Source organism: Chrysochloris asiatica, unplaced genomic scaffold (assembly GCF_000296735.1).
Source record: "Chrysochloris asiatica unplaced genomic scaffold, ChrAsi1.0 scaffold00076, whole genome shotgun sequence".
Lineage (NCBI taxonomy): Eukaryota > Metazoa > Chordata > Mammalia > Afrosoricida > Chrysochloridae > Chrysochloris > Chrysochloris asiatica.
The window spans coordinates 13,139,727-13,154,467 of record NW_006408594.1 but is presented as its reverse complement, the minus strand read 5'-3'; the positions used below and the strand labels follow the sequence as shown (position 1 = coordinate 13,154,467).

The 14,741-nt window shown below is 45.1% G+C and overlaps 1 protein-coding gene across 1 annotated transcript in view; it reads left to right on the top strand.

The window, feature by feature from the left end:
• The window catches only part of POLR3B (polymerase (RNA) III (DNA directed) polypeptide B), a 184,867-nt gene extending 182,476 nt beyond the window's left edge, over nucleotides 1-2,391 (top strand). Inside the window, exon 28 of the mRNA XM_006865254.1 lies at nucleotides 2,262-2,391. Within this exon, the coding sequence (XP_006865316.1) occupies nucleotides 2,262-2,391 (130 nt within the window). The remainder of the gene's footprint in view (nucleotides 1-2,261) is intronic.
• Nucleotides 2,392-14,741: the final 12,350 nt, after the last annotated feature.

Sequence of the window (14,741 nt, the reverse complement as noted above, 5' to 3'; positions counted from 1 at the left end):
GGGCTGTTAACGTTTAAATGCTATTCATTGTAAGTAATCTTTCCCTCGGATTGCTTTTATTCTCTTTATCTACAGTTTCCTTGTTTGCATAGGTGTGGCCTTTAGAATATTCTTAAAGACACATATCTTTGCCACTTTTGTGATTGTTTAATCAAAGAGTATGTGTCCATTTCTCTTCAGCCCTGTGCTCACTACCTTCTGGAACATCTGGTCCTTTCTTGTTCACTAAGGATTCTCCCTGATTCCTGGTCAGCACTCCGTCCACTGTTCTGCATGAGTTCTTTTTCCACCTTTTAACTGGGAGGATTCTCTACCTATTATCTCTCGAAATTTGTACTGGATGTCTGTTGTCCCAGCTGCCCCAGACCCTTGAGGAGTAAAAGGAGGTCCTGTTTTGGTCTGAAACTTGAGAAAAGAATTCTTTTTCTCCCTAGGGTCTTTTCTTCACTTGTAGCCATTGAGGGTAGAGAAAAGGTAGATGAGAGAAAATCCTAGCTGGAGCAGAAAGCACATTGATTAGGAACAGGAGCTGTTGTAAGGATTAGCTGGGAATTTGTGTATACATGCACACACGTGTCTCAATATTACACAAGGGACAGCTTATGGCAAACATGTTGTTAAGTGCTGTCAAGACGGTTTTGACCCATAGCACCCCTGTGTGTGGTTTCCAAGGAGCAGCTGGTGACTTTGAACTGCTGACCTTGTGGTTCAAACTGACTTTGCAGTCCATCACATTAACCCACAGCACCACACCAGGACTCCATGGCAGGTATGGTAGCTTCTAATCTAATAGAAATAACCAATCTTGAAGAGCTTTGAAAAAAATAAATAGCATTTGATTGGCTTCTACGCTCCTATATAAAATTCTTGTATTTCTCTTCTCATTAGGAATGATCATTTTAGAGCCTCTTATCTAGAATAATGGAGTTCTGGTGTGGATAAGCACTAGACTGCTAACCGCAAAGGCAGTGGTTCAAACCCACCAGCTGCTCCTCAGAAACCCTGTACGGGGTCACTATGAATTGGAACTGACTCGAGCACACTTAACACCACCACCCTAGAATAATAATCTAATGTTGGTAGTAGCTGCTGTTGAGTCAACTCCACAGAAGGAGCGCTGTCCACTCACAGCCCAGGCCTGCAGCCACCATGTCAGTCCACCTCTTGGAGACCTCGCCTCAGTGTGGCTGACCCACCACTTTACCAATGGACGGGTCCTTTCCTGGTGAATGAGCTTTCCTCATTCTGTGTCGTCATCCTCCACTCTAAGGAACTCTGTTCACTGACTTACTCCAAAACAGGTTCAAAGGCTTCATGTCTCTTTCCACCCTCCTGTATGCTTGTCCAGATTCGGCACGTATGTGAGGCAGTTGAAACGACCACAACTTGAGTGACAGCTCTGCTTTTTAACACTTAAAGAGGCCTTTTTCATCCAATTTTCCCAATGTCATATGGTTTCTTGACTGTTACTGCTTTGGGCATTGATTGTTGGTACCAGTAGAAATGAAATCCTGGACAGCATCCATTTCTTTACCAATACTAGCAGTGTTGTTAAGTGACATTGAGTAGATTTCAACTCATAGCAACCTTGTATAGATAGGGTTTCTGAGAAGTGGCTGGTGGGTTTGAGTTGTCGACCTTGCGGTTAGCAATCCAGTAGTTCTTATCTTACAGTGCTAACACCAGGACTCCAATACTAGCATTGTTGTTGTTGTTAAGTGCTGTCGAGTAGATTCCGACCCATAGCGACCTTATGTAGGGTTTCCAAGGAGCAGCTGGTGAGCTTGAACCGCTGACCTTGCAGTTCAAACAACTTTGCAGTGTGGCGCATTAACCAACAACGCCACGCCAGGAGTCCAGTACTAGCATAGTAGATACTTACCCGATACTTGGAGATTGAGTGAACCGGTTGAAATCACTTTCAACAGTGAAAAAAAGCCTCAATGAGTAAGTTTCAGATGGTACTGACTTGAAAGGACACTCTCAAAAGAAGTCTATAGGCAGATGATTTGCATGTTAAGGAGAAAGATCTAGAAGTGGGGGGTGGCAACTAATGCAAGTTTCAGGCTTTTAAAACTGGGAGGGGAGGTGCTGACATTTTTTCTGTCCTATCTAATAGTATGGCTGAACACCCAGGAATCGAAAACCGCTCATTTTCTGTCATGGTGATAAGAGTTATGTAGGATGCATTCTCGTCTCCTAAGCATGGGCCTGTCTTTCTGTGCATCTGTCCCTCTAACATACTCTGACCTGGGTTCCAGGTGTCATTATTGCAGGTCATCATGCCACGTGTCTTCCCTGCGGATCCCGTATGCCTGCAAGCTGCTCTTCCAGGAGCTGCAGTCGATGAACATCATCCCCAGACTAAAACTAGCCAACTACAACGAATAAAGGCAGAAAGAGTGTGTCAAGAGGGCAGTCCCTGTGGCCAGCTCCAAGAAAAAGGGGCTGAGGACTGCTGCTACTCCTGCAGATCATCTCTGTGAAGAACAGGCTGCTGGGGAGGGCTGGGAGACACCAGGAGCCTGACTGGAACATCTGTGTGATGCACAAGCCTGGGCCACCAGAGAGGGGCCAGCAGCCTGGCCACAAAGGGAAAAGCTTGTATTATGTTCAAGTACCCTGACGTTTCCTTATGAGAAATGATCTTACTCCTAGAAAGGAATATTACATTCTCTGCACTGATACCTTCTGGCTAGCCTAAGCCAAGGTTCCTAGGAAGCCGGACATGTGCAGAATGCTGCCTGAGGTGGGGAGGTGGGCAGCTGAAGGGCTAGCTCTCCCAGCTGGGACTGTGAGACTCACACCCTGACACAGCCAGACTTGTCCATTGGAATCTTGGTGAGCTATAATAAATATGCTCCAGCCTTCTGAAGTGTGCCAAAGATGTTACCTTTTCTACTGGACTCACTTGAGATTCCTTTGAACCTCTGTGATTGTACTGTGCAATAGTATTTGCTGAATGTCTGAATGTAACTCCATGAATGCTTGCTCTGATAGATACCTTTCCTACCTGTCTCTTTTTAACTGCCCTGCACTGAAGTGTTTATGTTGAGGATAGTTTGTAGTGTCAGAAAAGCTTTATGTAATGGTCCAAGACTGCATCCTTAGCACGTCACATTGAACACTGGTTCCACAGGATAGCTACAGGCATTATAGATGTTATAGGCTGGTGGATTTGAATTGGCAACCCAACACTTAACCCACTCTGCCACCAGAGCTCCATTAACGTCCAGAGAGCCCTCTATGACTTAAGTCCTGTTAGGAGGGAGGCCCTCCAGTAAGGCTGGAAAGAGGACAAAACATGGCCACAGCCTGAGCTGCTCCCAGCCACATGTCATAGGACATGTTCTGGGATAAACACTATGAGTCAGTCTAATCCATGCCGACGGAGCTTTGAGGATAAAATGATTCACTCTGAAGATTTGGGAAGACAAGCATGATGATTCCCTTTACACACCTGAAGACATGGAGGTGCTAAATGACTGACTCCCCAAAGCCACCCCACTCACCAGGGAGCAACCTAGGCTTATTGGGCCAGCTTCCCATCTAGAAGGGCTTTGTTGCAGTAAAAACCATGGTTATATTTTCAGTCACCAAATACAATGTGTGTAGGGGGCGTGGGCAGGCCTTGGGTGAAAAGTTTACAGAACAAATTAGTTTTCCATTCACTAATTTATATTTTGTAACATTCGTTGCAATTCCCTTAATATAGCAGCGTCCTTCCCACTTCCTCTCTGGGCTCTTTAATACCAGTGCATCTTTCCGTGCCCCTTCTGCTTTTTGAGCTTTGCTTTGGGGCAAATGGTGTCCCTTTGCACTTGTATGGTTAATTGTTCTGAGGAGCAAGCCCCTCACAAGAGTTGTTCCTCACTTTGTAGTCCTATCTGTTGTTTGGCTACATACAGGTGATCCTGGGGGCTGTTTTCCATTCTAGGTTTGAAGGGTGGCTGAGGGTCTCAATCCCAGGGGTGCCACCAGGCTCTATCAAACCAGCAAGCCTCGTCTTTTTTACACCTTTGAATTTTGTTCTACAGTTTTCTCCCATTCCAGGACCTTCAGTGGTTTCAGTCAGCGGGGTTGGCCCTGGTTGGCAGCAGTCGAGGGAACGCATCTGGTTCTACATGTTTCAGAGTAGTGGAGACTGTGGTTTCATCTTCCGTTAGTTCTTTGGGAACTAATTGGTCACTTTAATGTTTTAATTTTTTTCTCTGGATAGGTAGAGATCAGAAGTTGCATCTTAGATGGCTGCTAAACTAAATTTAAGACCCAGTTTCTACTCACCATGTTGTTTGTTGTTATGTATCGTGGAGTCTGTTCTGACTCCGAGGCTGTAAATCTTTCCTGGAGCAGAAAGCCTCATCGTGCTCCCACTTAACAGCTGGTAGTTTCAAACTGCTGATCTTGCAGTTCACAGCCCGATTCGTGACCACTACACTACCAGAGCTTCTTATAGTAGGATACAAAACACTGTCTTGTGAACTGTGTTGTGCCAATTGACTCAGATGTTCCCTGAGACTGGTCGTAATCCCTAAGCCCATCCCTCAAGATGTTTGCTTTTGACTAAAGAAGTTTTCATAACTTTGTCCCCTATTTGCAAGGAACTTCAGAAAGTTTGTGGGAAAATTCCATTATCTTTTCATTCCATTTTTCCATGACCTTTTTGAAATTCCCTCATATCCTCTGCCAAACCTATATGTGCTTGTTTGCCTATCCATATCTCTTCATCTTGCATGAAATACCATTTTTATTGACTTTTTTTTTTTTTAATTCAAGTGCCACTGATGGTCATATTTTTTAGAGATAAGCATCTTTACTAGGAAACCGTTTCAGGAAATTCTGAGCACTTTGAAGGCAATCATTTATTTAACCTTCTAGGAAATTCTACGTTCTCTGTATTTACAAGATCTATAAAACGTGGGCTCTAAATTGAGTCATCTTTTCGGGAAAAAACTGGCAGAGTGATATTTCAAAAATTTGCAGATAAGACATTCAAGTAACTATTTGGCTCAGAGAACTACTTGCACCTTCTCCCTCTAACTTCAGAAAAGGGAGGAGAGAGAGTTACCATTAACCTAAGCCCAGGGAGTATTCCTGTGAGGTGAAGATCAAATGTACCTCCTCCCTCCATCTCTGTCACCACTGACACCTCCCTCCCACGGCAGCCGCTACTTCTCTGCTGGATTTGCTAATCCGTTGTAGTGACCACACAGATCTCACAGACCACACTCAAAGTTGTGGACTTATTGGGAAGCTTGAGAACTAAGGTGCGCCTGACCCAAGCCATGGTATTTTCAATAACCTCATATGCATGTGAAAGCTGGATGGTGAATAAGGAAGACCTTTGAGTTATGGTGTTGGAGGAGAATATTGAATGTACCATGGGCTGCCAAAGGAACCAATAGATCCATTTTGGAAGAAGTGCAACCAGAGTGCTCTTTAGAGGCCAAGATGACCAAACTTCGTCTCTCATACTTTGGACATATTGTCAGGAGTGACCAGTCTCTGGAGAAGGATATCATGTTTGGTAAGGTGGAGGGTCAGAGTAAAGGAGGATGACCCCCAGCGAGATGGATTGGCCAAGTGGCAGCATCGATGGACTCAAGTGTGGCAACAATAGTGAGGTTGGCCCAGGATTGGGCAGTGTTTTCGTTCTGCTGTGCATAAGGTCGCTATGGGTCAGTACCGACTTGATGACACCTAACAACAACAACAACAACAGGTTACAATTCAGGACCTGGAATGACAGGGCAGTTGCTTGGCCTATGGGCAGGCTTCTCCCTAGTCCCCATCTTTGATCCGGCCTCTGCCTTGCTCAGGCAAGTATTACAAAGCTCTTTAGCTCCGCCAGTAAGTGCCCCAGAGCACCTCACTCTGCCAGGGAGCCCGAGCCTGGAAGCACTGGGCTCTCTCACTCCTTGTGTAGGTCAGCAAGTTTAGCCTCCAGCAAGTGCCTGGAGGTACCCCACTCTACCAGGAAGCCTCCTGCTCAAAGTCACTCAGTTCCCGCCCCGTGGCTGGGCACACCCACTGCAAACACCTCCCTCTGTGGGCCAGGAAGCCCGCTGCACCATCTCACACCAGTCTCCTGTTTCTGCTGCCACTGTTTCTCTGCCTCACTTCTCACCAGATCTTGCACCATCTAAGTGTTACAACATTATCTGTTTTCTGGGTCTAGGAGGTTCTCCATTTGTGAGGATAGCACAGGACCAGGTAGTGTTTCGTTCTGTTGTGCATAGGGTCAGTCACTGTGAGTCAGAACCAACTCAACAGCATCTAATAGCAACAGTAGCAATAGAATCATAACTGGTCTGTTCAGAGAGTGTAACACCACACAATGAAGATTGAACTGCTTTAAATACAATCTCACAAAAATAAACAAAGTACATACTGTTATTTATAGATCCCATTTATGGAAAGTTTAAAAATCAATAAAACTAATCCACGATACAAAATGTCAAGGTAATGGTTCCCTTTGCAAAGGGGGTAAGCCCTAGACAGGAACAAGCCGGCTGAGGCTTCCAGGGTGCTGGTAATAAATACAGTGCTGCTCGTTTTATGAAAATCCATTAAGCTACACATCAGAGTTGTTTACTTTTCTGAAAGTATGTGATACTTTCATAAATAAGTATATTTAAAGAAATTTAAACTAGAAAAAAAACAAACCACCAGATGTCAATGGTTAAGAATCAGGCTCCAAACCTGTGTTTCAATCTGTTCACTTAATAGATATGTCACCCCAATTGGAACAGAGGTCTTTGTTCTTTTAGTCCTCCCATCCTCAAAACAGAGACAATAATAATAATGTCAATTAGAAAACCAATTGCCAATAAGTCTGGTTAGCTCCCAACCATAGTGTCTTCAGTGGCTGATTTTTCAGGCATGCATTGCCAGGTCTTTCTAACAAGGATCCTCTGGGTGAATCCAACCCTCCAACCTATCAGCAGAGAAGGATGCTAGCCGTTTCCACCACCCAGGGACTCCTGACAAGGACACCTGTCAACACCTAAGGCTGCTAGGTGTTTGGAAATGGAATGAGACACGAAACAAGTGCTCATGCTGTTTGTTGTTTTCACTGATAACATTGGTGTCACACCCTTCCTGACAGCACCGTCCTGCCTCTGCAGCACAGTTGGGGATAAGCCAAGCCCAAGTTCCTTGCAGAAGAGGCAGCTTGGAAATGAGGACCAAGTGCAGAAACTTGTCAGCTTTTGCAAAAGCTATTTGTGAACGCCGCCCTGTTTAACTGACAGGGTGGAAGGAAGGTGGTGGATTTAGAGAAACACTTCCCTGGAACAACCATTTACTACAGACATCAAAGTGAGGCCTGCTGTCAGTGAGGGAGTCCCGGAACAGTTCAGGAAGCCCACAGAACCAGCTCTCAAAATGCTTCCATGTGCTGAGCATTGAGTAGGAGATTTCTTTTGGTCTTAAGCCCTTGATTGGGTGCTACCTAATGGGATAGTTCTCAGCTGCTTCAGAGTATTTTTGACCAACACCTTTATTTGCAGTAATGAGTCGCAGGAGAGGGAACGTGTTAGGGGTATTGACTGGGCCCATCCGCTCCTTGGCCGCTTGAGTAACAGAGAAGCCAGTTTCCGAGAGACCTGCAAATCATTCTGCTGTGAGGTGGATGGTCAGAAAAGTGACTATAAAAGTAGCAGCTCTTTACATTCCATATTGACTCCATATGTGCCATGAGCACAGTTGGTTTCATTTGCTGACCAAAAGTTGGAGTTTTACTACTTCAGCCCTACAGGGCCAAGGTTGGTGGGAAGTTAAAGTCAACCTTTAGAAAGGCTGTTTTAAATGGAAGAAGAAAAAAGTATATATAGGGGGTGAAGTGCTCAAAAATCCCATGGTAACATTCCGTCATCTTCTCATTCTATGATTCCCCGAACTTCTTGAAACCCCCATGTACTCTTGCCACAGCCAACAATTACCCGTCTGAATTTCAGACACAGGCTCCAGAAGCAGAGAGATTTGCTGAAGCAAATCAAACTTCCTGTGATTAGGATACCCTGGCAGAATCTTCCAGAATCACCTGAAACTCATATGGTCACTCTCAAGTCTGAAAATCTCACACTCTGGTCTCCAAGTGTTTTTCAAGTTCAGGTAATAGCACTCATTCCATGCATGATCAACTTTTAAGTCTGGTTCACTCCCAATCATTCCACATTGACAGAGACAAGGAGTGGTGTGGATAACTGAAAACAGATGATGGGTCCAAAATCTCTCGTATTTGACGCTGAAATGAAGTGTGCATTTACTTGTTGGCAATAACTTGAGAGATTGTTGTTAAGTGCCGTCGAGTTGGTTCCAACTCAAAGCCACCCTGAATAGGATTTCCAAGGAGAAGTTGCTGAGTTGTGATTCCGAACAACCTTCCAGTCCAGTGGAGGCTTGGTGAATTTGCTGTACTTGATCTAGTAACTCCGCTGAACACTATTTGAAGAACCTGGAATAACAATAAGATCCTTGGTGTGGCGCTGTAGGATAAGCACTGGACCCAAAGGTCTGTTTGAACCGTAAGGCTGGTGGTGCAAACTCACCAGTCGCTCCTTGGAAACCCTAGACAGGGTCGCTAAGCTTAGGGACCAACTTAACAACAACAACAAATGATTTAATAGGAGCTGCAGTGGGACAGTGGTTAAAGTGCTTAGCTGTGAACTGAGAGGGTGTTTCAAACCCGTCTGCGCCATGAAAACAAGACATGGCAATCTGCTTGGAAACCCGTAGCTTTGCTATAAATCTAAATCTCGACAGTAGTGGGTTTCATTTGGGGAGTTGTTTGGGGTTTTTTTTGGTTTTTTTTTTGGTGGTTAAGCCTCTGACACCCACCAAGAGGTCTGTGGTTCAAACTCATAACCTGTCAACTGTTCACAGGAGAAAAGACCTGGCCATCTGTTTCCATAGAGATACCAACTTCAGGAACCCTAGGGGGCAGTGCTGCTCTGTCCTGTAGGATCTCTATGAGGTGGAATCAACTCCCATCACCTAACAACTACCAAGTGGCTCAGTAACTATAAGAGATCCTGATTGGTGAGGGATGAGATGCAGGAATTGGGCTCAGCTGGCACGGTGCTAGGCCCGTGGTCTCCGAGTGCATCACGTGCAACTCCTTGTTGGACTTGGAATTCTCAGGCCCCTCCCACAGACTCACCACCACAGAAATTTCGTGGGTGGGGCCCAGGAAACCCTGAAGTGTGCGGTGGACCCTCAAGAGCTTTGAATCCCACCTCTCCAAGAGCCAGCATTTTGATTTTTAGGGGTGCCAGAGTGCCCACCGCTGGAGAATTTGCTCCCAACTTTACTGTCTGCTTGTTGGCTTGACTTCTGGAGCATCAGAGTGTATGGGACCCCACCTGCCACAGGGCTTCATCCCCACCCAGTGGCCCCTCTGGGCCCGCAGCCCTGCTTGTGGAGACCCTGCACGGAGGACATGCTCATGAAAGGCAAATAGATACAGGAGGAGCTCTCCTCTAGAAACCCCGGATTCTTCTAACTTGATAGGCTGCGTTCAGCTATCTGCCGTGTCCACTAGACACATTGTGGCAAAGGTGCCTGGCTGAAATGAATGCTCAGAAGGCCAGTTTCTCCTCCTATCCCAGATGCTCAGTCCAGTCTGTTGGTCACGTCCACCCAGGGTGAGACACCACCACCCCTCCCAAAGCACAGATGTTCTTGGTGCTGCTTCTGGGGGCCTGCCAAGGGCATTTGGGGGTGCAGTTTTTCAACTGTTTCCAGGTGACATGTCTTAATACCGCTGGATTGAAAATGGGCATGGGCCTTCATACAGAGGGAGTCTAAGAGCCCATTGCTACTCATGTTGCACACATGTGGGGGAATAAAGAGGCACTGCCCGTGCACTGGACTGGAGCTAGGAGACCCAGGTTCTTCCACTAATAAGTTCAGTCTCAGGTTTCTCATTTGTTCATCAGAATAAAACCAACCTGTGGCACTAAAGATCAGCACTGATTGTGAGCCACAAGGTTGGCAGTTCGAGCCCACCAGCCATTCCTTGGAAACCCTGTACAGGTTTGCTATGAATCAGAACCGACTGGATGGCACTTAACAAAAACCACCTGTCTTACACACCCCATACAGGCTTTTACAGGGGTAAGCATGGTACCCCATAGGTGTGCTGGGACAGTCGTTCCGATGAAGTACAACTGACTGCCCCCATAACCGTGGTTAACTCTCTTCTCCCTGTGTATGTAAACATCAAACTGTTAGGTGCCTTTGAGTTGGTTCCAACTCACAATGACCCTATGTACAACAGAACAAAGTCCAGCCCAGTCCTGCGTCATCTTCATCATCGCTCCTTTGTGTAAACCCGTTGTTAGAGCCACTGTATGAAGCTATCTTACTGAGGGTCAAGTTAGACCAGCTTTTCAAGCTCAACACTGCTGGCACTGGATCCAATCGTAGGGATGCCCTATGTACCGCAGGGTGTTTAGTAGCATCCCTGATATTACTACCCACTAGACACCAATGGTATCCACCAGTGTGACAAAAAGGACTCCAAAAACTGCCAAATTCCCCCAGGAGGCAAAACTGCCCCCAGTTGAGAACCACTGAACTAGACAACATGTATGAAATTGGTTGAAATTGCTTAACAAAGTAGAACAATTTCAAATATTTTTGCTATATGGATTTGTCTCCTCAGTAAAGTGACTGTGGCCAATTTGCTTCTGGATAATTGAGTAACTATGCTAACATGTTGACATGAACTTTAAAGCCCTTGTTTATTTCTCCAATGGACCACTTGCCAATGGCACAAGGTAAAACGGATCGTGTGTTGGTCACTAAAGTTAAATAAGTTTCATTTCTGTTGTGTCACAGCATGTCTGTCAGTTGTGCTGTGGTGACTTGCATGTTGCTGTGATGCTGGAAGCTAGGCCACTGCTGTTTCCAATACCAGCAGGGTCACCATGGCGGACAGGTTTCATGGAGCTTCCAGACGAAGACAGACTAGGAAGAAGGAATAGGCAGGCCACTGCTGAGGGTTTCACCCCTGAAACCCTTATGAATAGCAGGAGAACATTGTCTGATACAGTGCCAGAAGATAGCCCCTTGGGTTGGAAGGCACTCAAAATGTGACTCATAAAAAGCTGCTTGCTCAAAGTAAGGTCGACCTTAATGATGTGGAAGGAACAAAGTTTGAAGGACCATCATTTGCTGATGAGGCGTGACTCAAAATGAGAAGAAATAGCAGCTGCAACCATCTCTTAATAATCAGAACATGGAATGTACGAAGTATGTGTTTTTGGAAAATTGGAAGTGTTCAAAAATGATTTGGAACATATAAAGATTGATTAAGCCTCAACTTGCAATATTGAAGGATTCTATGGGCAGAATATTGAATGATGCAGGAAGCATCAAAAGGAGATGAAAGGACTACACAGAACCACTGCACCAAAAAGAAATGGTGAACGTTCAACCATTTCAGGAGGTAGCATTTGATCAAGAATTGATGGTATTAAAGGAAGATGTCCAAGCTACACTGAAGGCATTAGTGAAAAGCAAGGTTCCAGGAATTTATGGAACACCCATTGAAATGTTTTAACAAACTGACAGAGTGAAGTAAGAGCTAGTCTATGCCAAGAAATTTTACAGACCATTATCTTGGCCCCCTGACTGGAAGAGATCCAAATTTGTGCCCATTTCTCAGAAAGGTGACCAAAAGGATATGGACATTATTGAACAATATCATTATATCACATGCAAGTAAAAATTTGCTGACGATAATGCAAAAACAGTTGTTATCAGTACATTGGTAGGAAGTGGCCAGAAATTCAAGCCTGATTCAGAAGAGGAAGTGGAACAAGGGATATGTATGGTTGTTGATATCAGATGGAACTTGACTGAAAGCAGAGAATTTATCCGTATTTTATTGACTTTGCAAAGGCATTCAATAGTGTGGATCATAACAAAGTATGGAAAGAAGAATGAAAATTCCAGAACATTTAGTTGTGCTCATGAGGAACCTGGATATAGACTTAAGATTCAGTTGTTTGAACAGAACAAGGTTTTACACCATTCATGGTCTAAAACCAGGAAAGTGGTGTGACAGGATTGGATCCTTTCACCGTCCTTATTCAGTATGTATTGTTGCCAGGTGCCATTGACTTGGTTCCAACTCATAGTAGCTCTATGCACAGTAGAAGGAAACACTGCCCATTCCCGCGCCATCCTCACATTGGCTGTGACATTTGAGCCCATTGCTACTGCCACTGTATCTATCCATCTCGTTGGAGGGTCTTCTTTTTCGCCCACCCTCCACTTTACAAAGCATGCTATCCCCCAGGGACTGGTCCCTCCTGATAACCTAATTCAGAGGATGAGAGATGAAGTCTCACCATCCTGACTGCTAAGAAACTTTCCAACACGGATTTGTTTGTTCTTCTGGCAGTCCATGGTACTTTATAATATTCTTCTCCAATGATATATATGTTGAGTAAATAATCCAAGAAGCTGGGTAATAAGAAGAATGTGGCATCAGGATTGGAGGATATACAGGTGACACAACTTTGCTTGCTGATCTACTTTTAGATGTAGATCTCCAGGTCTTTCTCCCTAATCTGTCTTTGACTGGAAGCTCTGCTGAAGCCTGTCTCCACTGGGTGTCCTTACTGGTATTTGAAATACTGGTATCACTTCCAGCTTCATAGCTATACACAAGCCACCACAGTACAACAAATGGACAGACAGGTTGTGGGTTCCTATTGTACGATGTACTTATTATATAACATGGTAACGTTATGTTGTTGTTACATGCCATTGAGTCAGTTCTGACTCACAGCGACCTTATATAGGATTTCCAAAGAGCGGCTGGTAGGGTTGAACTGCCAACCTTGGGATTAACAGTCCAATGCTTATCTTACAGTGCTGCACCAGGACTCTAATAATTATGTTGTTAAGTGCCAACGAGTTGGTTCCAACTCATAGTGACCTTATATAGGGTTTCCGAGGAGCAACTAGCTGGTAAGTGAACAGCCAACTTTGTGGTTCGAGCCAACCTTTCAGTCCAGTGCATTATGCAGCACCACACAGAACTCCAATAATGTTATAGACGTTAAAATATAAAGTTATTTACATTTGTCCCCAGCCTGATCTTATTGTAGATCTATCTGAGTTTCATCATTCATGTAGTCAAACCTCAGCCTTCACACCGGCCTGCTGACTGTCAAGTGTCAGGGGCTGTTCAATTCCCAGTCTACCCCAAAGCAAAAGCTCTGCCTTCCCTTTAAAGACCTCATGTAAGTAAATGGAGTTGGAAATTCTAGGGAGAGCCCTCACTAGCCAAGCTAAAGTACTGATTGCATTTGGAATGACCGCAAGAAGACTTGGGGGTTATTCAGAGCAGAAATCTCAGCATGTGCAACTGTCCTTCTAAGTCACTGAAGATATTTCTTCATCATTGCTCCGGATCTTGTGTGTCCCGAGTAGATCTACAATCTGTCAAGACCTGAAGTAGATAAAGCTGGTTGGTCTGGAAAATGAAATGGGAACTGGTAGGGTTTCATTACCTGTTCTGCTTGCAGGGAGACTTTTTTTGATTACCTTCTTCAGTGTCAGATGTGAGGAAAATCCAGGAGTAAGTATTTGTAGAGATTATGAGACAGCACAGTTCTGATAGTACAGATGTTACAGGAGCTCTTCAGTAAAGTCAGGGTGGCCGACACACATACATGTGCTTCCACATGGAGTCTGGTCCCTCTGCTCAGTCAAGACAGCCCACTCCCTGAACCTGAACTTGGCCTCAGGCTTGAACACTGAGCACAGGCAGCCAATACCCATCAGCTGGGAAGCCAGAGTGTGCTGTGTGGCCCAGAGCTCAAATTCTGCAGTCGGACTGCCTCTCAAATACTGGCTCCACTGCCTACTAGCTATGGGATCTCTGTTTCCTCATCTTATAGGAAATGAGGTCATAATAGTACCTACTCTGTTGTTGTTGTTAAGCACCTTGGAGTCAGTTCTGACCCATAGCATTTCTGAGGAACAGCTGGTGAGCTTGAACCGCCGACCTTGCAGTTCAAACGGCTTTACAGTCTGACTCATTAACCCACAGCGTCACACCAGGACCTATAACCACCCTGTATAGTGTTTACAAGGAGTGGCTGGTGGGTTTGACTGCCAGACTTATGGTTAGCAGTCCAGTGCTTATGCTACAGGGCCCCCCAGGACTCCAGTACCTACTCCTAGGGCTAATTGAATCAATTCATGTGAGCCACATAATAAGCACTGAATAAATATCCTGGTGTGGTACTGTGGGTTAATGTACTGGTCTGCAAGATCAGTTTGAACCACAGGGTGACTGGTTCAAGCCCACTAACACTTCTCTGGAAACCCTATGTAGGGTCACTATAAGTCAGAACCTAGTCAACAACACTTAACAACAACAACAACATCATTCTAATTGGGGAGTGAAGTGGCTCAATGTAATAAACACTGGACTGTGAACCACAAGGTCCGCAGTTCAAGTCCACCAGCAGCTCCGTGGGAGAAAGATGAGGCTTTCTGCCTCCACAAATATTGAAAGCCGTGGCAACTCTAAACTGACTCCTTGGCACTTAATATCACCAATAATCATTCTAATTAGGAGTTCCTAGGTGATGCAAATTGCTCACACATTCAGCTGCTAAGCTAGAAGTTAGAGATTCAAGTCTACCCAGAGATACCTTGGAAGAATGGCCTGCCGAGCTTCTTCTGAAAACTCAGCCTGTGGTAAACACTGG